We start from the raw sequence: 26,052 nt of genomic DNA on the forward strand, positions 1-26,052 counted from the left end.
CTGGCACTTTCATGGGCCAGGTACAAGCACTACAGCCCTCGGTCCCCAGTGTCGCTCACTGCACAGAGGCTCCAGGCAAGGTCTGCCCTCCCACATCACTCAGAGAGGCAAGGAAATGAGCTGTAGCACTTTTATTGTCTCCTGACACCTCTGGTTTCCCTGTCTCTCTACCCCTGCCCAGGGTAAGGGCGCACGCCTTCCAAGTTGTCCAAGGGCACCCGCCTGGCCTGGTTCGGTCCTCCTAGTTACCTGCAGAGGAATGACTCCACATGTGGCTGGGGAGAGAGTGGGTACCACCTTTCTCTCCCCTGGCAGAGCCTGGACACCAGTACAGGAAGAGCTGGGGCCCCAGGCTATGCCCTACCCTTTCTCCGTCTTGGTCAGGGCTGTCTTGGCAGCAGGAAGGTGGGGGTCAGCTAGGGATGGGGCACAGGGCAGCACCTGAAGGGAATGCTGGGATTCGGGATAGAAGGTGGGATGTCTCCTACGTGGAAGAGGAAAGATAGAGGCTTCTGCCGAGGATGACATGGAACTTGCTGAGATGGGTAGAGGCAAGCTGGGCAGAGGGCAGGAGAGAGGAGGGACAGGCTGGAGGCAGGCAGTGTTGGGGAAGTGGGGAGGAAAGGAACTGGTAGAAACAGGGCTGTTCAAGAGAGACAAACATGGTCCAGTGGCAGGAGAGAGGAGAAGCCTGGCAGGAAGGGGTGTAGAAAGGTGGGAACAGCTGACCAGGAGCAGCTGATCTGAGCCAAGCGGTTCCAGGGCTTTCCAGCCCTAGGTGTGCTCTACCCTTCCCCTCCCCCATCCCCACCTCCGACGTATCCCAGGACCCGTTGCCACCCCAAGTCCTGGAAAGCCAAGTGTGGCTTAACCCATCAGCTCCCAGGCGCCCTTGCTCTCCTGCCTCTGTCCAGTTGACTTTACTCACCCTCTACCAGCAGCCGTGTGTGGGCGCTGTCCTGGCCGGCCTGGCAGCAGTAGGTGCCCTGGTCCTCAGGTCGAACGTCATGGATGACCAGGCTGTGGGTGGGACCGTGGCTGCGCATCTCATACTTATCTCCCGGGCACAGCTCGGCCCCCTCCCGCAACCAGCACACGTGGCTCCCCGAGCGGGACACAGTCACCTCCAGCACCGCCCGGCGGCCCATCAGAACGGTCTTCTCGCGAGGGGGGTGGCGGCACATCTGGAGAGGCAATGCTGGGGATAGGGGGCAGGAGCTTAAGTTAATAGGGACACGCATGGCCCCCAGGAGAAGAGATGCATCTTCCCTCCCTGCAGCCTCCACTCCTGGCCTTAGCCCTCTATGCCACCAGTCCGTTCCCTTGCACCTCAGACCCAAAGTCTCCTCTTCCCGGGGAAACGCGCTGCCCTCTGTGACCCGACCCAGGACAGCCTCTCGGGGGGAGGGGAAGAGAGAGAGGCAGCGTTCTTGGGGCCAGCCCCAAGTCCGTCAGTCCCATGGCAGGAGGCAGAGGATGTACTCTCTGTGGCTCCCGCCCCAGGTACTTACCCTCCACTTCCAGTAGAGCCAAGGACTGGGCGGGCCCCGCCTGGAAGCGTACTTCACCGGCGTCTTCGGCCCGCAGCTCGCTAAGCACCAGAATGTGTTTCTTCCCTGGGGGTGAGGGGGTCGCTAGCGAGGCCGGAGCCACCTCTGAGGAGCGCTAGGGACGAAGGTGGGGGCGCAGCAGGCCCCTGGGTCGGTTCGGACACCGTTAGTGTACGCTAGGGTGGGCGGAACCGGGATACCGAGCGGGAAGACTAGCGGTCCGAGACTCGGGGCTGGGGGCGGGGGAAAGACTGGGGACGAGGCTCACAGGGCCGCGGGGCGGGGCCCGTCCGAGTCAGGGGCGGGGCTTGTCCCGGTGGGGCGGGATCTGTCCGAGTCTGGGCGGGGCAGCGAGGGGCCCGAGAGGGTAACCAGGAGGCCAGACCTTCCTGTCTGATGCGGACGCGGGCTCCGGGTCTCAGCGGGCGGCCTCCGAGCTCCCAGCGCCCTGTGGTCTCGACCTCCGATACGGTGCACTCGAACGTGGCGCCGTCGCCTTCACGGGCGCTCACCGACCGCAGCTCGGAGAGCACCGCCACCGTACGTTCTGGGGCGGAGCCCGGGGCGTGAGCGGGGCGGGGTGGAGGGCAGGTACCGGCCACGCCCCCTCCACGCCCCCTTTCTAGAAGCACGCGCGGTCAGCAGGGTCGGGGGAAGACCGCTTCGCAAGTCTCATGCCCAAAGCAGTGCCCAGCCTCCGCATCACCCCATACCCACCGCGCACGGTCAGGCGGACCGGCCCGGCGCGGGTCGTCCCCACCGCGCAGCTGTAGGTCCCGGCGTCCGAGGGGCTGCAGCGCCGCAGCTGGAGAAGGCGGCGCGTGCCGAGGGCCTGGAGCCGGAGCCGCGGACTGGGAGTGAGCGCGTTCCCGTCCTAGGGGCGTGAGTTGCAGAGGGTCGGGGCGGGCCCGGCTGGGCACAGGCGACCCCGGCCCTGGCAGGCGGCAGCACCCTCTGTTAATGCCAAGCAGTCTCGAGGCGCGTTTATGCGTGTCTCGTGTTCCCAGGCTGGGGTCGGGCTGTCCCCACGCCTTTGGGGTCGTGCCAGGAGCCTCTTTGAAAAAGTGTCACTTTTTGGGGACCTTAGGGCCGCCAAGGTGCTCGGGAAGCCCAGAGCCAGGTATGGATCACAGGGGACATGGGCACGGATTCTGGAGTTAGGCAAACCTGGATTCAAATATGGGCTCTACCTTTTGTCTGCCCTTGGGTAGGTAATTTGTTCCACTGAGCATCAGTTTCCTCATAGGTATCACAGTGACAAGACCTACCTCCTAGAGTTGTCCTTGGAGTAAGGGATAAAATACAATGCAAATCTTAGCACAGTGCCAGGCACATCCGCTTAAGTATTAGTTGTTTCTGTCTGGGGCATTATTATTGTTGGTGTTATGTTGAAGTGGGCTGGGCTGGGGCTGGGATCTGACCTTCTCCCAGGTAACATCAGCCAAAGCTTGGGAAAGCTCGCACTCCAACGTCGCTGTGTCGCCCTCGGTCACCTCTAGGTCCTGTGGCCCCTGCACGATGGTCACTGGGACCTCTGGGAGTGGGAGAGGGAGGACAGTGCAGAGGGAGCAGGATGGGGACCAATCTTGTAGGGACAAGGAGGACATACACTTGGGCACAAGGTGTCAGTAGAGGACACTAGCGAGTGGGGGATGAGCTGGGACAAGTGGTCCAAGAAGGACCCGTCAGTGGTGGGGACGGGGGGTGGGGGGCGGTGGTAGGCAGGGCCACAGGGCCAATGGGTTAGGAGTGGCCAACCGGGAGTCACACTTTAAGGTGGTCAGTGGGGGAGAAGCTGGGGGCCAGAGGGCAATGGGGAAACAAGCAGAGATGCCAGTGGAGTGGTCAGTGGGAACATCCTGGGGCTGGAAGCAAACATGGGGGACACTCAAGCAGAGTTGCTAGTGATGTCGCCCTCAGGCAGTCAGTGGATTTGAGGGACTGGACAGGCAGAGGGAGCCATGGCAGGCAGTGTAGCCAGTAGGGTCAAGTTAAGAGTGGTCAGTGGGGTGGTGTGCAGGCGGGCAGACAGCAGTGACCACAATGGCATAGGCATGCTCACAGTAGCAGAGTCAGTGGTTGGCTGAGCCTGGGGCAGTCAGGGGCCACACTCAGGCAGAGGAGTCTCTGGGGCCACACACGGCCTAAGAGTCGGAGGGGGGGTCACACTCTGGCAGGGATGTCAATGAGGGCCACACTGAGACAGGCATGGTCAATGGGGGTCACACGAGTCGAGGGTCAGTATTCATGCCTGGGGTGAGTAGGGCCACACAGGTCAGCAGGCAGGCTGTGGTCCTGGAGCCACACCTCTCACAACGAGTCTGGCTGCGCAGCGCAGGGAATCCGCCGTGAAGGAGACGCAGCCTGAGTCAGCCAGGCCCAGGCCTTTGAGTACCAGTCGGTGACTGTGGCCCTCTGAGTGGATGTGACACTTGGGCCCTGGATGCAGCCGGACTCCACCCCGGGCCCACTCCCCGGTTACACCTTCCTGGGACAGCTCCAGCTGGAAGGTGGCGCTGCCTCCCTCACTGACGGTCACGTCCTCCAGAGGCCGCAGCACCCTCAGCTGCCTTGCTGGCCGGGGGAGATGGAGAAAGGGAGGATGAGGCCTCCAGCTCTGGGCAGGGACTGCAGTCGATCCTCATCCCTTGGCCCTGCCTACACCCCCCAACATCCAACCTAAGGTCCTGACCAAAAAAGTTCAGAACCAGTGTGCAGGAAGAAAGGGGCACAGCGGACAGACTTGGCAGGGGGAGGGCTATATTAGGGTTAGGAGATGAGGGCACAGGAAGGGGGAGAAGTGTAGTTAGGGGGTCATGGAGTCTGGGTGAGGGGTACTGTGACACTTGAAGGAGCATGGAATTTGGTGTCAGACACACTAGAATGGAACCTCGCTCTACCACATAGTTAGTGTGCTGTGTGATCTTTGGCAAATGGCCTGACCTCTCTGAGCCCCAGTTGCCCCAGCTGTACAAGGTGAATAACACTGGGACACAGGTTTATTGTGATGATTTCTTGAATGAAATAAGTTAGAACAGATGTGTCACCAATGACAACCATTCACCAATCTCTGTGTAAGAATTTTCATCTCAGTTAATGTTCCCAGAGACACTTGAGACGGGGATCAACCCCATTTTAAAAATTTGAGACAGGGTCTTGCTGTCATCCAGGCTGGAATGCCATGGCATGATCATAGCTCACTACAGCCTCAAACTCCTGAGTTCAAGCAATCATTCCACCTCAGCCTCCCTAGTAACTACCATGCCTGGCTAATTTTTATTTTTTTTGTAGAGACGGGTTCTTGCTATGTTGCCCAGGATGGCCTCAAACTACTGGCCTCAAGGGATCCTCCTGCCTTGGTCTCCCAAAGTGTTAGGATTACAGGCATCAGCCCCTGCACCTGGTCTCAGCCCCATTTTTAAGGAGACTTGGCTCAGAGAGGTTAACTTGCATGAGGTCACACAGGAAACAGAGGGCTCCAGCTTTGGGTAGGACGTGTGGGGTGCTGTTTGCCAGTCATCCCTGCTACTTAAGTGGGTATGTGTATCCCTAGAATACATGACTGAAGGATGCCCACGGCAGGTCTTTCTGGAGAATATTTGTGTTTATAGCAAAGCCAACTTGAAATATGCAATGGAATGCAAAATCCACATGGACTTCTAAGGTAAATAAAAAATATTAGAAAAAGAAAAGTTTTGCTTTGGGCAGGCTGCTGCTGGGACGGCCACGGTTGACTTTTCTCAGCGGTGAGGGGCACTTTGGTGGGGGCCTGAGGGACTCCAGGACAGCCAGAAAAGGCTGTGCTGTGGGGTGGGTAATGCATTAAGAGAGGACAGGGCACTCACGCCTCACGCTGAGCCTGGCCAGTGTGCGATCGTGGTGACTCTCACAGCCGTAGGTGCCCTGGTCAGCTAGTATGACACCATGGATGTAGAGGCGGTGGATGTGCCCATCCTGGGCCATGGACAGGCGAGAGTCGTGGGGCAGGGGCTGCCCACCTCGTACCCAGCGCACAGCCCCCGCTGCACCCACTCGGCCTGTCTCCACTTCGAGACACACGTCCTGGCCTTCCTCTGCCCGCACGTCCTGCAACCGCCGTAGGAACAGCAGCTCTGTCTCTGGTGGGGAAGAAGGAGGAGGCCATGGAGCCTGGTGGGGTTGGAAGCTGGCCCCTTGCTCCATCCCACTGGTCTGTCCCTAGGTAGACGGGCAAGGCTGCTGGGGTCTGAGTTGGGAGTACAGGCACAGGACACAGAGCACCTCATCCTCACCAGGACCTAACCTCGAACATGGAGCCGGGCACTTGTGGTCGTGCTCCCTGCCCGCACAGTCACGGTCCCTGCATCACCCAGTTGGCAGCCTCGCAAGGTTAAGATGCGGCTTGAACCATTCTGGGCCATCTCCACCTGGGGCCCTGGAGTGACGACGGCCCCATTGCGCAGCCAGGTGACATCGGCATCTGGTGGGGAGACTTTACACCGGAACGTGGCATCATCGCCCTCGTGGACAGTGAGTGGTGTCAGCTCTGAGACCAGCTTCACCGGCAGTGGCTCTGAGGGGCACGGTCAGGCAGTGAGCTGGGCTGGGTCTTTTCTCCTCTCTCCTTTTCATCCCCTCCTCAGGGTACAGGCCCTCATCCCCAGTCATTTAACAAACCTTCCGTGAGGACCTACTATGTATCGACCACACGGGTGGCCCAAAGGACAAGATGCCAGCTCCCTGCCAATTCTTTTAGTCAGTTCCTCGCAATCCTAGCCTAGCACCCCACCTCGGTGATGCACTAATAATATCATTTACCAGGGACCCTATTTACAGCATTTACTTGTCACAACAGGTCTATAAGACAAGCACTATCCCCTCTTTTCAGAACTGGGGCTCACACAGGTTGAACAACTTTGCCAATGTCACACAGCTACTGGGGCACAAAATCCAGGCTGGAACCTGGGTGGGTGGACGCCAGAGCCTCTGCTTTTAACCACCAGTCTATGCTTTTTTTTTTTTTTTTTTTTTTTGAGAGGGAGTCTCGCTCTGTCGCCCAGGCTGGAGTGCAGTGGCCGGATCTCAGCTCACTGTAAGCTCTGCCTCCCGGGTTCACACCATTCTCCTGCCTCAGCCTCCCGAGTAGCTGGGACTATAGGCGCCCACCACCTCGCCCGGCTAGTTTTTTGTATTTTTTAGTAGAGACGGGGTTTCACCGTGTTAGCCAGGATGGTCTCGATCTCCTGACCTTGTGATCCGCCCGTCTCGGCCTCCCAAAGTGCTGGGATTACAGGCTTGAGCCACCGCGCCCGGCCCAGTCTATGCTTTTAACCCTCTCACATGAGGGTTTCTGGAAAGGGGAGCCCTGAGCCCCTATCCAAGTGATGGTCATGCACACCCTGGTTGGAGCCAGAGGCAGCAAAGCGGGGATGGAGGGGTAAGGGGGCCCTAAAGTGTACCAGGTGGTCCTTGGGGTGCCAGAGCCCACAGGGTTTGAGGGGTACGCTGTTACCTTCCACGCTGACAAGAAAGATGCGGCTGTCCTGGGGCGCGTCACACAGGTACTCCCCAGCGTCCCCACTTCGTGCCCCCTGCACCCGCAGCACCTGCCTGGCCCCGGCCTGCTCCAGCTGCACCCGCCCCTGGCTTGCCAGTCGCTCCCCGTCCTTGTACCAGCGCACAGGGCCCCCTGGCCCGGAGAGGTGCACCACCAGCTCTAGGTCCCCGCCTGGGGTGCTCCGAACCCTCGTCTGGGCTGCCTCGGGAGCTACCACCCGCACAGGGGGCTCTGTGGAGTCAGAGCTGGAGGTCACTGGCGGGGAGAGGCTCAGGGCTTTGAGGAGGGCAGGGGGAGGCATGATGGGGAGGGTACTAAGAGAAGCAGGGCCAGGGATGGGCAGGACATGCTGGAAAAGCAGGAATCCTACAGGGTTTGGGGTGCCACTCTCAGGCTTAGTGCCGAGGCTGTACTCACCAGCCACCTGGACAGTGAAGCTGAGGCTCGGGGCTCCTGGGGCTGCTCCCGACTGGCAGGTGTAGAGCCCTGCATGGGCTAGGCTTGCAGCCTGGATGCAGAGGACTCGGCGGGGGCCCTCGGCATGGAGCTCTAAGCCCTCGCCCTCCTGCACAGGCCTCCCATTGTGGCTCCAGACCACGGGGGCGCCAGCCCGGGACAGTTCACAGCTCAGCACCACTGGCTCCCCCGGGGCCACACACAGCGGACTTGGGGTTGTCTCTGGAGCAAGGAACTGCACTGGGGCCTCTGGACAAGAGAGGAGGGTGTCAGCGCATGCTTGCCCTTGCCTCCCTGCCCCGGGTTGGCCAGGAGCACTCACCAGCCAGGATGACGTTGAAGGTGATGGCCTCATCCCGGGTCTCACACACATACTCCCCGGCGTCCTCAGGCTGGGCATGGGGCAGGGTCAGGGTGCGGGTGGGCCCCTCAGCACCCAGCTGCAGGGCATCTGATGCCTCCACTTCCAGCCCATCCTTGTACCAGCGCACCTGAGACCCAGCTGGGGCCACCTCACAGCGCAGCTCCACGCGCCCTGGAGCCCCAAAATGCAGATCCAGGGAGCGGGCTGCTGGGTGCACAATCCTCTCTGGTGGGGCTGGTGGGTGGTCAGAGAGAGGCGTACATGGGCTTGGCCAGCGGGCCTCTCCTCCCTCACCCACCAGATCCTCAGCCCTCCCCACTGGCAGCCCAGCTCTTGAGAACGGTGCCAGCTGCAGTCCATGGAGCAGCTGCTGTGTGCCAGGCACTGTCCTAAGAACCCTGTGTTTTTCAGTCAGTTACTCTGACCACCCCCAAGAGGTGCACAGCTGCTGGCTGCACTTCACAGCTGAGGACCTGAGGCCTTTTTAGAAGAAACTGACTTGCCTAAGGTCACACAGACAGAAAGAGGCGGATCTAGACTCACACCCAGATCTACACAGCTCACTCCATACCCACCCCCACTTCCTATCCCCTTTCCCTGCCTTGCCTCTGATGCACTCGTTACCACCTGACAAACCATCCCTTATTTTTTGTCTGTTCATCCTCGCTAGAGTGTAAGCTCTGTGAAGACAGGAGGTTTAGTCTTATTGGTTCACTACTATATCCCCAGCATCTAAAACAGTGCCAAGCACATAGTAGTTGCTCAATAAGTATTAAATGAATGGATGAATGAACAAATGGTTCTAATTGCTGGGCACCCTCCCACCAGGCCTCTGGTCCTGACCTGATGTGGCTAAGCAGGATTCTGATGGCCAAACACGAGGAAGGTGGATAAGGGGAAGGCTGGGGATGGGGTGGGACAGGTGGGGCTAGGTGGGTGTCTGTCCCTTAGCCCCCTACCTCTCTACCTCCTCTGTGTGCTGCAGACTGCCCACCTGTGACAGTGACAGTGAAGAAGGCCGAGTCATCTCCAGCGTCGCATACAAACTCCCCCCCGTCCTCGGGCTGGGCAGCAGGTAGCACCAGGCGGCAGCGTGGCCCATCCCTCTCCAGCACCAGGGCCTCGCTCTCCTCCACTTCCAGTCCATCCTTGTACCAGCGCACAGGGGCATCCTCCCGAGACAGCTCACACATCAGCACCACACACTCCAAGGTCACGGCGATCAAGGTCACCTCATCGCGGGGATATATGATCCGTACTGGAGGTTCTGCAGGGTGGGGACAACCACAGCCTGTCACAAGCTCACCGTCAGCCTCTCTGGAGCCATTTGGCAGCATGAAGTCCCCATCACCCACATGATAATGAGAATAATAAGTAAAATAATAATAATAAGCAATAATGGGTCCACAGTTTGTTCTCTGAAATCCCTGGGGCCAGAGGTGTTACAGAATCCAGAATGCTTTGGATTCCAGAAATAATGCATTTCTCATCTATCACATACCTTCCTCAGCCCCCACGGGGGCCTCCCCCTTCATCAGTCACATTAACATGTCTATGGTGTAACACATATTACATTCACCCTAAGCAGGATATATTGAAAGATACAGAATCTTACAGATACAAGAATATATCTATAAGACACTCATATCTTATAGATATATAGCTAGAGCGATATTCACCCTTGGCACGATAATTAAAGCATAGAAATAGCTTCAGAGCAATGAAGCTCAGGTTTTACTGAAATGACTTGGAATACAAAACTTACAAAAAGACTTTCGATTTTGAGAGTTTTGGAATTTTGGAACTATGGACAAGGGATGGTGGATCTGCAATAGCAAACATTGATATGATGCTTCCTAAGGTCCAGGAACAGTCCCAAGCACTTGAAACATTTAACTGTCATGGCAATCCTAAGAGGAAGGTAGTGTTTTATCCCCATTTTCCATATAAGGGACTGGGCACAGAGTGATTATACAACTTCCTTAAGGTCACACTGGCCACACCCACTCTGGGGCAGGAGGAAGAAATACCCTCTGTTAAAGGGAGGCTCAGACTCCACAGGTAGTGGCAGGAATTCCAAGCCAAGGCTTGCAGGAACTCAATAATGCTTTTTGCATTCAACGTCTGTCTGAGAGTTCCCCAGGGGTGCTAAATGCTGATTCTGAGAGCTCATCTCCAAGTTCTGGTCACTCCTCTGCAGAAAGGGAACCATGTCAATATTAGAGGTGACCAGTGCATGAAGCCCAGACCTGCCCACACCCCCGCTGCCCCAGGTTCCCCCAGAATCTTCAAGTTTCAGGGAGACTAGTGCTCCATTAGCCTCTGGCCCCCTGGTGGCTGGGCTGAGGAACTGCTAGCTTCCCAGTCAGGGGGGCCAGGGTTGGGGGGTGTTTTATAGGGGCACGCATGGGCGGAGGTAACCACAAGCTCCCCACTCAGCACTCCCGCCTCCATGGAGATTCCTGCCTTGAGCCACATAACCCGCCTCCCCCATGGGCTTCCTTGCTCTAAGGGTCGTAGGCTGGTCCTCTGGGGCCGAGCCAGGAGAGACCAGAATGCAGCTGCCTGAGGGGTGGGGAAGGTGATGAGGGCAGTGGAGTGAGGACAGGGATCAGTGAGGGGACCAGGGTGGCTACCCAGCCCTGGGACCTCAGCTTGGTGTCAGACTTGATTTGCTCTGGCCTAGAGCAGAGGTGGTGTTTGTGTGAACTTCCCTGTGAAGAGACTGGTTTTTGTGGGGAGCCTGGTGTTTTGCGGGGAGCCTGGTGTTTTGTGGGGAGCCTGGTGTTTTGTGGGGAGCCTGGTGTTTTGTGGGGAGCCTGAGCATGGGCTGGAGTTTGTGTGTATGCAGCCATTATGTCTGGCCACGGCTGAGTGGGAGAGGGTGAAGGTGATTACTACAGGGCAGAGTGTGTGCAGAAGGCCTCTTAGGCATTGTGGGCTTGTGTGTGCAGGGTGCACTAGCTGGGGTGCAGGGAGTGGGGGGCCCTAAACAGCTCAGTATGGAGCATGACTTTCAGGGCAGGGCTGAGGGAGGACAGGACTATAGCCACAGTAGGATGGGGGCTCCCATGCAGCCACTGGGGTTCTGTGCCACGCAGAGCTGCCTAGCCCTATGGACCCCCAACCCCAGACACACACACTGGGCTGGATGCTGTGAGCCGTCGCCCGGAAGTCTCCAGCACTGAACCTCTGTCACTTCCACAGTTGTCCTGTGCTTCTCCCGCTTTGAATATTCTCCCCCAACCTCCTGCCCACACCCCACCCCACTTAGCTCCAGTATCAGCTTTGAAAGCACTTGCTGTCGCCAGGCCAGGGTGGTGGCTCCCAACCCAGGGACCCTCGACAACCCATGCTGTAAGATCCTGGAAGGCGTCTGGCTTTCCTGCCAGGCTGTGCACTCCTGGAGGGCAGCAGCTGTGTCTGCGCGCTGTTGGCTCCTGTGTGTGGAAGGGCAACTTTCTCCGAGGCCCTCCCTGACCCTTCTGCTCTGCGCTCTTGAGCCCTCTGCCCTTGGCCCTCACAGTACTTATCACCAGGTGTCACTGTACATTTATTTGCATGTTTATTGGTTTAACACAGGGGTCGCAAACTCAAATGCCCACAGGGGCCAGGTTAGGTTAGTGGCTGAAGCAGTCTGGGGAAAGGCAAAAAGCAATGGCAGGGCGGTGGGACAGAGGAATGTGGGCCCCAAACTACAGGGGCAGCTGCTACTCAGTGCCAGCTGTTCGTCGCCATGGGGGGAAGCGGGACCAGAGCCGCCGGGTCTTCGGCTTTTTCAAGAGGACGCATAACTCCGGATTGTTATTTGAACTGTCCTGACTTTGGTAAGACTCTGCAGACCAAACAAAGCACACGTGTGGAATGCACGGGGCCCCAGGACTGCCCGTTTGCGACCCCTGGTAAACAGCTGTCACCTCACCTAGCCTGGCAGCTCTCTCAGAAAAGGGACAGTGTTTGCATTACTCACCTGCTACTCCCAGTGCCTGATCCAGGGAAAGTGCTCAGTAAATGAGCTGTGGAGCAGAGCTAGGCCTGGCCTTGGGCACCGGGGAGGGGCTCATTTCCTTGAATAGGGGCCCGGGCTCATCTCAGCAAGAACCTTGGCACATGCACCCGCAGCCCACACCTCCCTCCTCCCCAGGGTGCTAGCTGGGGCTATGTGGCCAGCTCCTCCAGGGCTCAGGGCTGTCTCTGTGACCCCAGGGAGCTGGGCTGGGCCCACACCTGTGACGGTGAGAGTGAAGGAGGCCGACTCATCGTCGATTTCACACAAGTACTCGCCGGAGTCCTCGAGCTGGACAGAAGGCAGCACCAGGCGGCGGACAGTGTCTTCTTTCTGCAGGAGCAGCGCGGGGCTCTCCACCACCTCCTCTCCATTCTTGGTCCAGCGCACCTCCGCCCAGGGCCGGCATAGCTCACAGGTCAGCACCACACGCTCCAGGCGCACTGCTGCCACATACACCTTGCCGCTGGGATACACGATCCACGAAGACACGTCTGGAGGACAGGGACAGCCACTGCCAGGCATGAGGGGTGGGCCAGGTGTGCCCTGCCACCCTCCTTGATGCAGCTGTGTCCCCTACCCCTGGAAAGGAGGCCATGTGTTGAAGAGGGACCTCCAGAGACTGCATCTCACAGCAGCTAACGGTTACTCACAGCTAGAGACACATGAATACAGCTGTCACAAAAGCACAGCAGACTTTGTGCTGCACAGGAGCCACACGGCGGGGCCCACGGGGTCAGCCTCGGCTGTAGAAACACTCCACATTCTCTGGGTTGGGACAGGGACGGTATGAAGGGTGGAACTGAGGAAAGGAGGGTTGGGTCCCCAGATGGAGCTGGGGGTCTCCTCCTCCAAGAATTTTTGGCCCCTCTAGTGCCTAAGACCACCCGCCCTAGACTCTGCCCTACCCTGCAATAAACTCACTGTCCCCAAAGATTTCCCTTGGTACAGGTTTTTAGGAGAACAGAGAAAGCAGAGCTTCCTTAGCCAAGACCAATGTGCTTATGATAACACGTTTCCTGAGTGTGACTAGACCATAGCTTGAGGAGAAAGGGAGGAGGTCTGATCTGCTAGTGGGAGGGCAGCAGGGGCGGGGAACAGGGGCCCAGGGGTGAAGGTGTGGCAGCTGCCCCAGCAGGAGCAGGGGCACCTTCCCCCGTGCCTCTGAGGCCCACCCGGCCCCCCACCTGTGATGGTGACGGTGAAGTAGGCACGCTCATCTCCAGCAACACACTGAAACTCGCCCCCGTCTGAGGGCTGGGTGGCGGGCAGCACCAGGCGGCGATGGGGCCCCTCGTTCTCCAGCACCACGAAGTCACTCTCCTCCACCTCCTGCCCGTCCTTGTACCAACACACAGGGGCGTCCTCTCGGTCCACCTCACAGGCCAGCATGACACACTCGGAGGTTATGGCATGCACGAACACATGCTCTCGCGGTTCCACGATGTGCACGGGGGGATCTGGGTGGGGAGCAGAGATGGCATCGCACAGACACCCCCGCACAAGGAGTCCAAACTAGCTGTGTGGCCAGGAGACACTGTTTCTGCACAGGAGGACACTGGGGGAGGGCTAAGGCCCTGCTGTGTAGGAACTCAGGGACAATGACAAGGAATGCTGAGGGCATGGCAGGTGAGGCATGGCAGGAGATCATGTGGCATCAGAGTGCTCTGTGGGTCCCCAAAGGATCAGAGGTGGCGGAGTGAGTACATGGAGAGGAGGCGGCACAGAGAGTTCACAGAGTGGCAGCCACCATTTGTCTAGGCTGAAGGGAGGTCACTGTCACAAGTCACATCAGGGCCATGCTTACTGCCTCTATTACAAGACCCCAGGGCAGGCAGGAGGTGAAGGATGATCCAACAAGTAGCAACAGTGAGACAGCCACTCTCCAGGTAGTGGGTGCCCTGTCACTGGGTACATTCGGGCAGGGCCCCAGTGTGGCCCCTGGCAATAGCGTGGAAAACAGGACTTCCACTCAGTGAGATGAGTGGGATCTGTGCTTCCCAAGCTGCTCTCTCAGAGAGTCTGCACTTGTTAAGAGAGGATCTTCAGGCTCCACCCTGGATTCTGTGGCTCTGGACAGTCCAGGGATTTATAACCAGCTTCCAGGAGCTTCCTAAAGCAGCCAGCCTATGGGCTGCCTTGTGAGAACCACGGGGCGACTGCACTCAATACTCTGTTTGACTCTGAGGCAGCAGGAATAGAATAATCCTGCGTGTGTCTCCAAGCTATGGTGTGACAGAGGTCACAAAACCTCTTACAGCCTCTGTTTCTTTGCCTGTGAACTGGAGATATATTGCCCCTCATCTAGTTGTGAGGATTAAATGAAAGAGTGTATACTGAAAATACTTAGCATAATGCTTGGCTCAGAGTAAGCGCCCAAAAAGTGTTCGCTCCCATCTCTCCTCCCCTTAATTGCATTTTGTTCCGCCACCCAACCCAGCAGAGGCTATGTGGACAGCGAGGCAGTGTTAGTGTATCAGGGGTTTAGGAGGCAAAGGCACGCTGTGCATGGTGCACGCCTATAATCCCAGCTGCTCAGGAGGCTAGGAAGGAGGATCGTTTGAGCATAGGAGTTCAAGGCCAGCCTGGGCAACAGTGAGACCCTCATCTTAAAAAAAGCAAGCAAGCAAGCAAGCAAGCAAGCCAGGCATGGTGGCTCACACCTATAATCCCAGCATTTTGGGAGGCTGAGGCGAGCAGATCACTTGAGGTCAGGGGTTCAAGACCAGCCTAACCAACATAGTGAAACCCTGTGTCTACTGAATAATAAAAAAAATTAGCTGGGTCTGATGGCACGCACCTGTAGTCCCAGCTACTTGGAAGGCTGAGGGGAGAATCGCTTTAACCCAGTAGGCAGAGGTTGCAATGAGCTGAGATCGTACCACTGCCCTCCAGCCAGGGCAACAGAGGGAGACCCTATCTCAAAAAAAAAAAAAAAAAAAGCAGCAAGTGCAGAGTTATCTGAAACATGTCCCCTGGGCCACTGGGCTTTCCCTGTAAAGGACTCCCCCAAGTAGGCAGCAGACCAGAGGGCATGGCTTATGCGGCCCCACAGTTGGCTGTAGGAGCCCAGGCTGGCGTGGTTCCTGACCTTGGACAGTGACACCGAAGAAGGCGGAGACCCCTTCTGTCCTGCACTCAAACTCGCCACTGTCCTGGACTTTGGCCTCAGGCAGGATCAGACGGTGTTTGCGCCCATCCATCTTCACCACCAGCAACTCGCTCTCCTCCACCTTCTGCCCATCCTTGTACCAGGTCGCCGGGAAGTCTACTCTTGAGAGCTCACAGGTCAGCACCACCCGGTCTGAGGTTGTGAAGGTCAATGATACCTTGTCCTGGGGGCTCAGGATATGCACCGGGCTCTCTGTGTGGGGAGAAGCACAGATCAGCACCCCTCCCTCCGGTGCATGGGCTCAGTGTTGGATGCATCAGAGGGAATCACTGCTGTTGTTGGAGTTTTTAAAAATAGGCTTAGGCTTACACACCAACCTTTAAGAGCAGGGCTTTGGCTGTGGGTAAGAATTCCTAGGGAGTCTGCTAAAAATGCAGAATTCTTGGACTCCCAAGCATGCAGGGGCCAGGAAATCTGCATTATAAACCAGCCCTCCACGTGGTTCTGATGTCAGTGAGCCGGGTGCCCATTTTGGAAATGCTGCTCTGGTTGCTGGTCAGGTCTCGCCTGGCCCTCCGCCTGCGACGCTGACAGCGAATCACCCCAAGACCCGGCACATGGGTGCCAACAGATTCCTTGACTGGTCTTATAAACTCCAGCAATGGTGACACGGCACATGCTAGCGTGATCCTTGAACTTTCAGCACCCCACCTCCAGCTGTCCTCCTCAGGGATGCCTTGTTCCCCTCCTTCCCCCTTTCAACAGGTGGCACAGTGTGATCAGGAGCCAGACTGCCTGGGTTCATAATTCAGCACCTGTGCTCATTAGCTCCATACTTCGAGCAAGTCGCTTAACCTCTCTGTGCTTGTTTCCCCAGCTATAAAACGGGAATGTCAAAAGAACCTATCTTAAGTTTGAGACAAGCCTGGCCAGCATGGTGAAACCCTGTCTCTACTAAAATACAAAAATAAGCCAGGCATGGTGGTGCACGTCTGTAGTCCCAGCTACTCAGGAGGCTGAGGCAGGAGAATCACTTGAACCCACAAGGTGGAAGGTGCAGTGAGCTGAGATCGCGCCATTGCACTCCAGCCTGGGCGACGGAGAGAGACTCCATCTCAAAACGAACAAACAAACATGAAACAAAACAAAACGAAAAACCCTATCTTACAGGACCATTGAGAAGATTGTGTTAATGTATGTAAGGTGATTAGGACTGTGCCTGGCAGGTAGAAAGTTGCAGTGACAGTGTCAGCAATTAGACAACTTGGCAGGAGGCAGTCAGGGACTAGCAGCCAGGGTCTGTGTCTTTCAAATGAGATGACAAATGTGACAGAATTCTGTAAACCACAAAGCACTCCAGAGAATTGGGATATGATGCTGACATATATCAAGATAACAATGCCCTGGATGTTGCATGTAAGTTGAAATTGGCCTTCCGGACCTCTGAGCCCTCAACCTGAGCCCATCACGGATGCTCCTTGCTCTCCTGGCCCCGATACAAGAAATGGGACCAACATCTGCCTCGTTTTGCCAACAGGACTTCTGTGTCTTGACTCTCTCTGCCCACTCAGGTCCCCACCGGCACCAACCTTGGATTGTGAGGGCAGCTGAGTCCTGCACGCCAGGGCAGCTGAAGCCAACCAGGGCACCACTGTCCTGGTGCTTGACGGCATGCAGGATGAGTCTGTGCTGCAGGCCCTTCTGCTCCATACGGTACCGCAGGGCCCCAGGTTCCACCTGGCCCTCTGGCTCATTACTCTTGAGCTCTTCCCCATTAAGGAACCAGGTACCCTGGATGATGGTGGAGAGATCGAGGGAGAAGACGGCATCTTCCCCGTTGTATACCTGCACATCCTCCAGACCTGCCACCAGGCGAGCTGTGGGCACTGCGACAGGGACAGAGTGCAGCTGTCAGAACTAGAAGGGGTGGCAGAGGGCAGAGGCTGGCAGATGGCAGGCCTGTGAGAGGACCAGCACTGAGGGCTGGGGAAGGGAGGAGAAGTGATGGGTGGGTCTGGCAGGACCAACTCACCAAGGTGAGCAGAACCATGGAACACCACGTGGGGACTACGGCCATGTCCGCTGACTGTGCAGATGCGGAAGCGGTAGTCACCCTCGGAGGGCACACAGTCGCCCGGCACCTCCACGGCCCCGGCTTTCTCGATGCTGAAGCACTGAATCCAGTCTTCAGAGCCCACCTCCTGCCGCTCCAGCCGGTAGATGAATGGGGTCTCGGGAGCTGGATCGGGAGGCTTCCAGGTCAGCAGGACCGTGTTCTTGTGGCCCTTGAACATCTCTGCTGATACAGGGGGTCCTGGAGGACTGTGCTTGACACCTGAGACCAAGGCAGGGATGTGTTCCGGCCTTGCTCGGGCCTCCACAGCCCTTCCACCTTAAATCTACTTCACCAACCCAGCTGTGGCATCTGGCCAACCTTTTGCCCTGCCCTGCCTGTCCAGAGGCCTTCCTGCCCTCACATTTGACTCTGAGCAGCGTAGTGGTACGGGAGTTGCCCAGGCTAAAGGTAACCTCGCCAGCATCTTCTCGGGTGACCCCTGGAAGGACCAGGGCATGCATGTGGCCCGAGCTGCTCTGGCAGATGACTGGCAGCTCCTCCCCATCACGGCTCCAGCGTCCCTCAACTCCAGCCTCTAGAGTTTCCACCAGCAGCACCGCGTTCTCTCCTTCCAGGACATCGAGCTTCCGGGGCAGGCGCTTCAGGATGGGCCCTGAGATGCCGACGGGAATCCATCAGCCTGGAATCTGAGCACCTGCCTGCCTCCGCCTCAGCCTCTTCCCCATGAACCAGCTGACCTTTGACTGTGACGTTGGCCACGGTGCGCACCCGGCCCCGCATCTCGCACAGGTAGACACCATCATCGTCTGCCTTCAGCCTGTGGATGATGAGACGCCGGACAGTGCCCTCTTCGATCTGCTCATACTTGCGGCAGGGCAGCAGCCGCTGGTCCTCACGGAACCAGGCCGTGGGGATGCGGGAGTTGGGTACTTTACACTCCAGCACGGCAATCCCGTGCTCACGGCCCTCCACATCCTGCAGGGGCCGTGTGAACCGGAGGCGGGGCTCTGTGGAGAGGGGAGAGACAAGAGAGGGCTCTGGAGAAGGGCCAGACTAGGTGTAGGACGCCTCAAATCGCATTAGCTCATGCCATGTGCTCTTTATGCAGAGCCAGCGGGCACTGTGGAATCACAGAAAACTACCAGAAGGGAAGTGGTGGTTCCTAAGATGACCTAAGTTCTCATCCAGCCCTGACACTAGCCACATCACCTTGAGCAAGTCCATTTCAACGCTTCTGGGCCTCAGTCTCCTTACTTGTAAAATGGGGAAAGGGACAAAAGGGGTTGGATCAGATTGATGATTTCCAAACTGTTCTCTGGGATCCTCTAGGCCCTAGACTGGTGATTTTCAAATCGTTCCCTAGGCCCCCCCGCCCCAGGCATTTCACATATTCCACAAGGGTCTGAGTAGAATTTAAAATATTTTAACGCTTTTCTTTTTTTCTTCTTTTCTTTTCTTTTTTTTTTTTTTTGAGATGGAGTCTCGCTCTCTTGCCCTGGCTGGAGTGTAGTGGTGCAATCTTGGCTCACTGCAACCTCTACCTCCCTGGTTCAAGCAATTCTGGTGCCTCAGCCTCTCAAGTAGCTGGGATTACAGGCACGTGCCACCACGCCCAGCTAATTATTTTGTATTTTTAGTAGAAAAAGGGTTTCGCCATGTTGGCCAGGTTGTTCTCGAACTCCTGACCTCAGGTGATCCTCCTGCCTCAGCCTCCCAAAGTGGTGAGATTACAGGAGTGAGCCACCTCGCCTGGCTATTTTAACCCCTTTCAAAAGTGTATTTCAAAAAAAAAAAGAAAGAAAGAAAGAAAAGAAAACAGGATGTTAGAAACTAGAGAATTAACTCGGGCTGCTGGAGAAGCAAGTTTCAGTGTGTGTGTATCCAACTCTGGGAAGCTCCTCCAGCCTTCCCTCGGGGCTTTTCTTTCCTGATGGAGGTCCAGATCAGCACCAGCCTGACAAATCTGTGTGCATTGAACTGTACCAGCGAGGCCACCACCGCAGCCCAGGGGCCACATCCTTGACTGCGTGCCAGGCAGGACTCAGGAGAATTTACCAACTTTTTTTTCCTCCAAGAGAAAAATCTGGACAATAACTAGTGAAGGTATAATCCTTTGCATTGTGATGAAATCCTATTATGGGGAGCGTTACCTAATGGTGAGTTTGGGGTGTGCTTTTTTTTTTTCCCTTTGAATTTTCTGTTTATGAGAATGTAAGCGTTTATTGGATATTGTTGGTGATTCAACATTGAAATATAAACCTTCTCTCCTTCACCTTCCTCTTCTTGCAAACGTGGGGAGTAGTTTAATCAAAGAACAGTAAAAACACACAGGACATTTGTCCTCCCTTGTCTAGCTTTCTACTGAATCACTTGTTTCTCAAGGTGACAGACGCACCCAGGCTGTTCCCACAGGGTTCAGAGCCTGGACTCATGAATGCAGTCTTCACTTCAAATGCCTGTATTCAATAAAATAGCCTCCTTATTCTCACTGATGCTTTAGAAGTACCTGTTATACAAGCAGACTTAGCAATTTAGGCCCACAAAATACTCCTTTATCTGTCTCATATATTGGGACTCTGGTTGTGAATTCAGTTGGGGAAGGAGAAGTAAAATAACAAAGACGTTGAAAACCACTAGGGGAGAAGAGTTCTACCGCCCTCCAGGTTTGTACATCAATCACTCCTTAGTGGTGTTCCACCATCTGCCTCGGAATCTTTTGGGGAGTTTGCTAAGAAGTTCCTGAGTACCCGGGAGACCTAGTAAATCCGAATCCCTGGAGAGCGGGAGGCGGGCGGGTTTGATATTTTAATATTGCCGCGGACCTCCTCTCTTCCAGTCTTCGGGGCAGTGCTGCGCACCGAGGAGGGCTGGTGTTCGGAGGGCCTCGGAGGACACGAGAGGCCCCTCCCCAGGCCCCGGGCGCCGCCGTACCTTTCACGTGCAGCTGCACCGCGCTGAGCGTCTGGCCTGCCGAGTTGCGCGCGGCGCAGACGTAGAGCCCACGGTCCTTGGCCTGGCAGTAGAGCACCTTGAGCACGAAGCCGCCGTCGCGGTCGCGGTACATGAGGCGGCGGCGGTCCGGGAGCAGCGGGCGGCCCTCCCAGTGCCATTCGATCTCGGGCTCGGGCTTGCCCATCACGTAGCAGCGGAACTTGGCGTGCTTGCCCTCATTTACCCAGAAAGTCTTAGGAGCGCACTTGAGCGGCTCCACCACGGGCGCGGGGGCCTCGTCGGGGTCCGAGGGCGGGCTCTCAGGGGGCTGGTGCACCTGGAGCAGCGCCCCCGCCTGCGCGTGGCCGTGCGCGTTGCGGGCGTGGCACACGTAGACGCCGGAGTCCGGCAGCCGAGCTGCCAGGATGCGCAGCGCCAGGCTCGCGCCGGGGCCCTCCTCGGCGCGGCCGGGCTCGAGCGCGAAGTGGCTGCTGTCCCACACTTCGTCCAGGGCCATCCCGTCCTTCTCCCAGTACAGCGTGGGCTCAGGGAGGCCCCCCGCCCGGCACGTCAGCACCACCTCCACCCCCCTTAGCACCCACTGGGATCGGGGCCCCGTGAGGAAGACCGGGGCGCCCTCCCCGGACCCCGGCGGTGGCAGCGGGCGCTCGGCGGGCTGCGGCTCGGGCTCGGAGGCCGGTGGCTCCAGCACGGTGACAGCGGCCGCCGCGTAGGCCTCGCCCGCCGCGTTGCGGGCGCGGCACACGTAGACCCCGGCGTCGGTAGGCAGTGCGGTGCTCAGCAGCAGGCCGTGCTCCGCGCCGTCCGCCAGGAAACTCAGGCGTTCCGAGGCCGCCAGCTGCTGCCCGCCCTTCTCCCACACCACTACCGGTGGCGGCTCCCCCAGGACCACGCACTTGAGTTCCGCCTCGGCGCCACTTACCACCCGCACCGGCCGCGGGAAGCGCAGGAAGCACGGGGGGCTCCCCTGGTCCCCTGAGCTCGCCTTCATCGCAGCTGTCTCAGACCGCCTGCAGCGGCCAACGGGGAGGGTGGGCCGAGGGCGAGCAGAGGCCAGGGGCGGCGGGGCCGGGGCGCGGCTGCGGACCAGGCGCGGGTACCCGCGAAGCTCTCCCGGGCCTCCTGCTCCCGGCTCGCCTCCTTACCCTCGGCCCCAAGCTGCAGCTCTGCGGCGGCGGCGGCGATTCCCGGGCCGAAGCCTGGCGCTCAGGGGGCAGTCCTTCCTGTTTGCCTCTCCAGCGAGGGGCCCCGCAGCCTCTCCTGCCCGCTGCCTGGCTTCCTGCTCTTGGGAGCCTCTCTTCCCAGCCCCCTCCCACAGCTTGGGCCTCTTCCCCCTCCTCCCTCCCACCTCCAGCCGCCAGGTCCCTAGCCTCCCGCCAGGCTTGGGCCTGAGTGGCAGAGGCGCCTGCAGCTGCCAATCCCAAAAATATTCTCTGATGACACAGCTGGAGGACAAGAGCCCAGACTGGCTCCACTGGGCTAAGTATAGAGCAGGCAGGACCACCTGCCCCCGGCCCTAGCCCCGGTTCTAGCCCCGGCTCCAGCCCTTCCCCCAAGGGCTGGCCGGCCCAGCAGCTGCTTATTGAAAGGGGCCCCAGAAGGTCTGAGGGGTGGTGCACTGTGTCTCCCTGACAAATGACACTTTCCGGGGCTGGCCGGCTGCAGCTCCCAGGCTCCTGTCCCACCTGATGTAAACCTCTGGATGTGTGTGTGTGTGTGAGAGAGTGCGTGTGTGCGTGTGTGTGTGTGTGTGTAGGAGAAGGGGTTGTAATGTTTGCTTGTATGAGTCAGGTCGCTTGGGGCGAAATCCTCCCCAGTCCCTCCCCAACATCCCTGGCGGGAGTGGGAGATAAGGCTCATGGCCACAGACATCTGCGTCAGAGATAGGAGGTTTCAATGCCACGGGCAGGGGCAACTCGGACTGTGGGGCGTGGAAAGGACTGGAGAAGACTGGGTGAGAAGGGTAGAAGAGGGTGGGTGTGGGATGGGGAGAGTGGAGCTGCCCTGGGCAGACCCTGGCAGAAAGGGCACGGGGGAGGGTGTGGGTTCCCCGCTAGCAGGGCCAGGTGAGCTATGGTGCTGCCCCTACTGCTCTTCTTGCTGCTGGCCCCACAGGGTGGTCACAGCTGCCAAGGGCCGGAGCTGGCCCGGGAGCTTGTTCTGGCCAAGGTGAGGGCCCTGTTCCTGGATGCCTTGGGGTCCCCCGTGGTGACCAGGGAAGGTGGGGACCCTGGAGTCAGGCGGCTGCTCCGAAGACATGCCCTGGGGGGCTTCACACGCAGGGGCTCTGAGCCCACGGAGGAGGAGGATGTCTCCCAGGCCATCCTTTTCCCAGCCACAGGTAACGAGGTGGGGGAACTGGCAGGGTGACTTTGAGAAGCAGCAAGGCACAGCATGGGTTTGCGGGCCAGGTGGACCTGGGTTTGAATCCCAGCCCTACCACTCAGTGGCTTTGCAACAATAGGCCAGTTATTAAACCTCCTTATGCCTCTTGTCTCCCAATCTGTAAAATGCGTGATAACGCCAACCTCTCAGGATTAAGTGAGAGGCTGTACCTAGAGTGCATGGCAGGTGGGAGGCATTTGGGAGGTATGCGCTGGGAGACCAGGGGTCTCTAGAGATGGAGATGTCTGGGCTTGGGCCCCTTCCTGCCACCTTTCCTCCTATCTCTGCCTCTGCTCGCTGCTCCAGACCCTGTTTCTTTACTCCCAGGTAGCTGAGACTGAGAAGCTATCAGAGATACAGGCAAAAGATTAGTTGGGAAACTTTTCTGGAAAACTAGTCTATCTTCTCTTGAGTTCCTGTCTCGACATATGTGCGTCCCCTTGTTTCACTGACTGGATGGATAAGCCCTCCTCCGGGTGGGCTTTCTTGTCATCTGGTCCACCTTTCTCTTAAGAGAGGACCCCTGCCTCCCTCACTTTGGTCCGTTAGCAGCACAGTGGGGAGAAGGATGGCTTTGGGATCAGGCAAAATTCCAGTCTGGCCACTTAGTCGTTGAACGTCATTTCACCTCTCTAAGCCTCAATTTCCGTACCTGCAAAATGGACCAATTGTGACTAGATAATGAAAGAAGCCATGTAACAGTATAGTTCCACTTGCCAGTCCATCAGCGGGTGCTGCTCCAGGATGATTAGTATAGTCTATGAGTGTGTCAGTGTGAGGATGCCAACTACACATTCTTGAAAGGACTCCCCTCTGTTCTGAGTTACAGCCCTCCTCCTCTTCCCCCTCCTCCTTGTTCTCCATTTTCTTCCTTCCCACTCGCCTTTCCCTCCTCCTTCTTCTTCTTTTTTTTTTTTTTTTGGTGTAAACTTGTCTTTTAAAAATGGAATTATTTTAAAGAATTTATTATATAATATTCCTGACATGCCAAAGATATAAAGAGTAATATGGGCCGGGCGCGGTGGCTCACACCTGTAATCCCAGCACTTTGGGAGGCCAAGGCAGGAGGATCACAAGGTCAGGAGATCGAGACTATCCTGGCTAACATGGTGAAACCCCGTCTCTACTAAAAATACAGAAAATGAGCCAGGCATGGTGGCACCAGCTACTCGCGAGGCTGAGGCAGGAGAATTGCTTGAACCCGGGAGGCAGAGCGGGAGGCGGAGGTTGCAGTGAGCCGAGATGGTGCCACTGCACTCCAGCCTGGGCCACAGAGCTAGACTCCATCTCAAAAAAAATAAAAAAATAAAAAAAGTAATACGGCTGGGTGTGATAGCTCACACCTATAATCCCAGCACTTTGGAAGGCGAAGGCAGGCAGATTGCTTGAGCTCAGGAGTTTGAGATCAGCCTGGGCAACATAGTGAGATCCTGTCTCTACAAAAAACACAAAAGTTAGCTGGGTGTGGTGGCACACGCCTGTGGTCTCTTAGGAGGCTGAGGTGGGAGGATTGCTTGAGCCCAGGAGGTAGAGGCTGCAGTGAGCCGTGATCATGCCACTGCACTCCAGCCTGGGTGACAGAGTAAGACTCTCTCTCAAAAAAAAAGAAAAAAAAAAAACAGTAACATAACAACCATCCATGTAGACACCACTCAGGATACTGTTTAACACCGTCTGGTGAGTAAGCATTGAAGTCTAATACCAATTCTTAGTGCTGGTGAAGTGGAGAGAGACAGGACCTCTTACACACTGCTGATGGGCATGTTAATTGGTAAAACCACTTCAGAGAGAAGTTGGCAATGTCTTCTGTTTTTTAAAGTCCTTTCATGATGAAATTTAAAAATGGGGAGCCTACAGAAGCTCTCCCCAAACTCAGGAGAGTCCCCACATCCTGGAGGGCATGGAGCAGAGTGCAGCCTATCATTGGCTCATGACTGGCGGCCACATCCCTTCTGCTGAAGAGGAGGGGTACCAGGCCCTGCCAGTCAGGGCTGCCCTCTCCCTTTTCTTCTGTCTCCTGCAGGTGCCAGCTGTGAGGACAAGCCAACTGCCGGAGGGCTGGCCCAGGAGGCTGAGGAGGGCCTCTTTACATACATGTTCCGGCCATCCCAGCACACACGCAGCCGCCAAGTGACTTCAGCCCACCTGTGGTTCCACACTGGGCTGGACAGGCAGGGCACAGCAGCCTCCAATAGCTCTGAGCCCCTGCTAGGCCTGCTGGCACTGTCACCGGCAGGACCTGTGGCTGTGCCCATGTCTTTGGGCCATGCCCCCCCTCGCTGGGCCGTGCTGCACCTGGCCACCTCCGCTCTCTCACTGCTGACCCACCCCGTCCTGGTGCTGCTGCTGCGCTGTCCCCTCTGTACCTGCTCAGCCCAGCCTGAGGCCACGCCCTTCCTGGTGGCCCACACTCGGACCAGACCACCCAGTGGAGGGGAGAGAGCCCGACGCTCAACTCCCCCGATGTCCTGGCCTTGGTCTCCCTCTGCTCTGCGCCTGCTGCAGAGGCCTCCGGAGGAACCAGCTGCCCACGCCAACTGCCACAGAGTAGCACTGAACATCTCCTTCCAGGAGCTGGGCTGGGAACGGTGGATCGTGTACCCTCCCAGTTTTATCTTCCACTACTGCCATGGTGGTTGTGGGCTGCACATCCCACCAAACCTGCCCCTTCCAGTCCCTGGGGCTCCCCCTACCCCAGCCCAGCCCCCTTCCTTGCTGCCAGGGGCCCAGCCCTGCTGTGCTGCTCTCCCAGGGACCATGAGGCCCCTACATGTCCGCACCACCTCGGATGGAGGATACTCTTTCAAGTATGAAACAGTGCCCAACCTTCTCACGCAACACTGTGCTTGTATCTAAGGGGTCTAAGGGGGGTGGGTCTTCTTTCTTAATCCCATGGCTGGTGGCTAAGCCCCCACCATCATCAGCTGGGAGGAAAGGCAGAGTTGGGAAATAGATGGCTTCCACTCCTCCCTCCTTTCACTTCTCTGCCTATGGGTTACCCTCCCCATCCCACTTCTGTCTCAATAAAGAACACAGTGCATACAACTTGGCATACGTTCTCCAGCTTCTCCGACATGGAGTTGGGCCCCCAGGAGCATGGGACTGTGAGATCCCAGGTCACTCAGCCACACTTGACCCTGGAGACATGAAGTTCAAGAGCTATAACTGGATGTGTATCGGTCGGGAATCTACGATGCTTGGGGATGGCACAATAGTGCTCCAAGCTCCTTGGAGAGCCACCCTGGAGACAGAGCTGGACTCGTGCAAGCTGAACCAGACATGTCAATCAGGGTGCCTTCCCTGCACACCTAAGGGAGACTGCTGCACTCACGTGCCCACATCCAAGGCAGCCATAAGTCCCATAAGTCCCCTCCCCTGCCATTCTTTGCCCCAGCTGATGGGCACTTAGCCCAAGGTCAGGTGATTTGTAGCCTGGTCAGAGATTGTGACCTTTGGAGCCACACTGAGACAATTGTCCAGAGTTGGCCAGATCTTGGAGTCACTTGGGAAGCTCGGGTGGGATGTAAGGGAGAGATATATGTGTTGGCAGCATCAGAAAGAAATTAACAAGGGCAAAGAGGTGGTGTTGTGTTAAGGTCAGATCACCTGACCAA

The 26,052-nt window shown here is 57.3% G+C and overlaps 2 protein-coding genes across 12 annotated transcripts; one reads left to right on the forward strand and one right to left on the reverse strand.

Moving 5' to 3' along the window:
* Positions 1-116: 116 nt before the first annotated feature.
* On the reverse strand, positions 117-21,349 carry OBSL1 (obscurin like cytoskeletal adaptor 1). Of its 9 annotated transcripts, none has more exons than XR_012421521.1 (21): positions 20,033-21,349; positions 17,839-18,108; positions 17,502-17,753; positions 17,057-17,359; positions 16,614-16,910; positions 15,004-15,276; positions 13,100-13,372; positions 12,134-12,406; positions 8,901-9,173; positions 7,865-8,140; positions 7,504-7,791; positions 7,042-7,317; positions 5,833-6,102; positions 5,396-5,668; positions 3,858-4,120; positions 2,972-3,084; positions 2,268-2,424; positions 1,936-2,097; positions 1,512-1,616; positions 929-1,198; positions 117-249 (listed from the first exon to the last, which is right to left on the reverse strand). XR_012421521.1 is itself a non-coding variant. In XM_005574406.3 (21 exons), the coding sequence occupies exons 1-21, from the start codon at positions 21,042-21,044 to the stop codon at positions 242-244; spliced, it is 5,691 nt and encodes a 1,896-aa protein (XP_005574463.3). In that variant the 5' UTR covers positions 21,045-21,349; the 3' UTR covers positions 117-241. The 9 variants fall into 9 exon arrangements, 7 of the variants coding, with proteins under 7 accessions (XP_005574463.3, XP_015288349.3, XP_045223707.2 ...); XR_012421522.1 differs by having other exon boundaries at positions 3,858-4,124; positions 5,822-6,102; XM_005574406.3 differs by having other exon boundaries at positions 3,858-4,124.
* Positions 20,433-25,483, forward strand: INHA (inhibin subunit alpha). 3 transcript variants are annotated; one of them, XM_015432867.4, is made up of 3 exons: positions 20,433-22,007; positions 22,169-22,394; positions 24,462-25,483. In XM_015432867.4, exons 1-3 carry the CDS (start codon positions 21,912-21,914, stop codon positions 25,292-25,294), a joined length of 1,155 nt encoding a protein of 384 aa, XP_015288353.1. In that variant the 5' UTR covers positions 20,433-21,911; the 3' UTR covers positions 25,295-25,483. The 3 variants fall into 3 exon arrangements, with proteins under 3 accessions (XP_015288353.1, XP_045223715.1, XP_005574466.1); XM_045367780.3 differs by lacking the exon at positions 22,169-22,394 and having other exon boundaries at positions 21,749-22,007; XM_005574409.5 differs by lacking the exon at positions 20,433-22,007 and having other exon boundaries at positions 22,042-22,394.
* The last annotated feature ends 569 nt before the right edge of the window (positions 25,484-26,052 follow it).

Source organism: Macaca fascicularis, chromosome 12 (assembly GCF_037993035.2).
Source record: "Macaca fascicularis isolate 582-1 chromosome 12, T2T-MFA8v1.1".
In the NCBI taxonomy this organism is placed as follows: domain Eukaryota; kingdom Metazoa; phylum Chordata; class Mammalia; order Primates; family Cercopithecidae; genus Macaca; species Macaca fascicularis.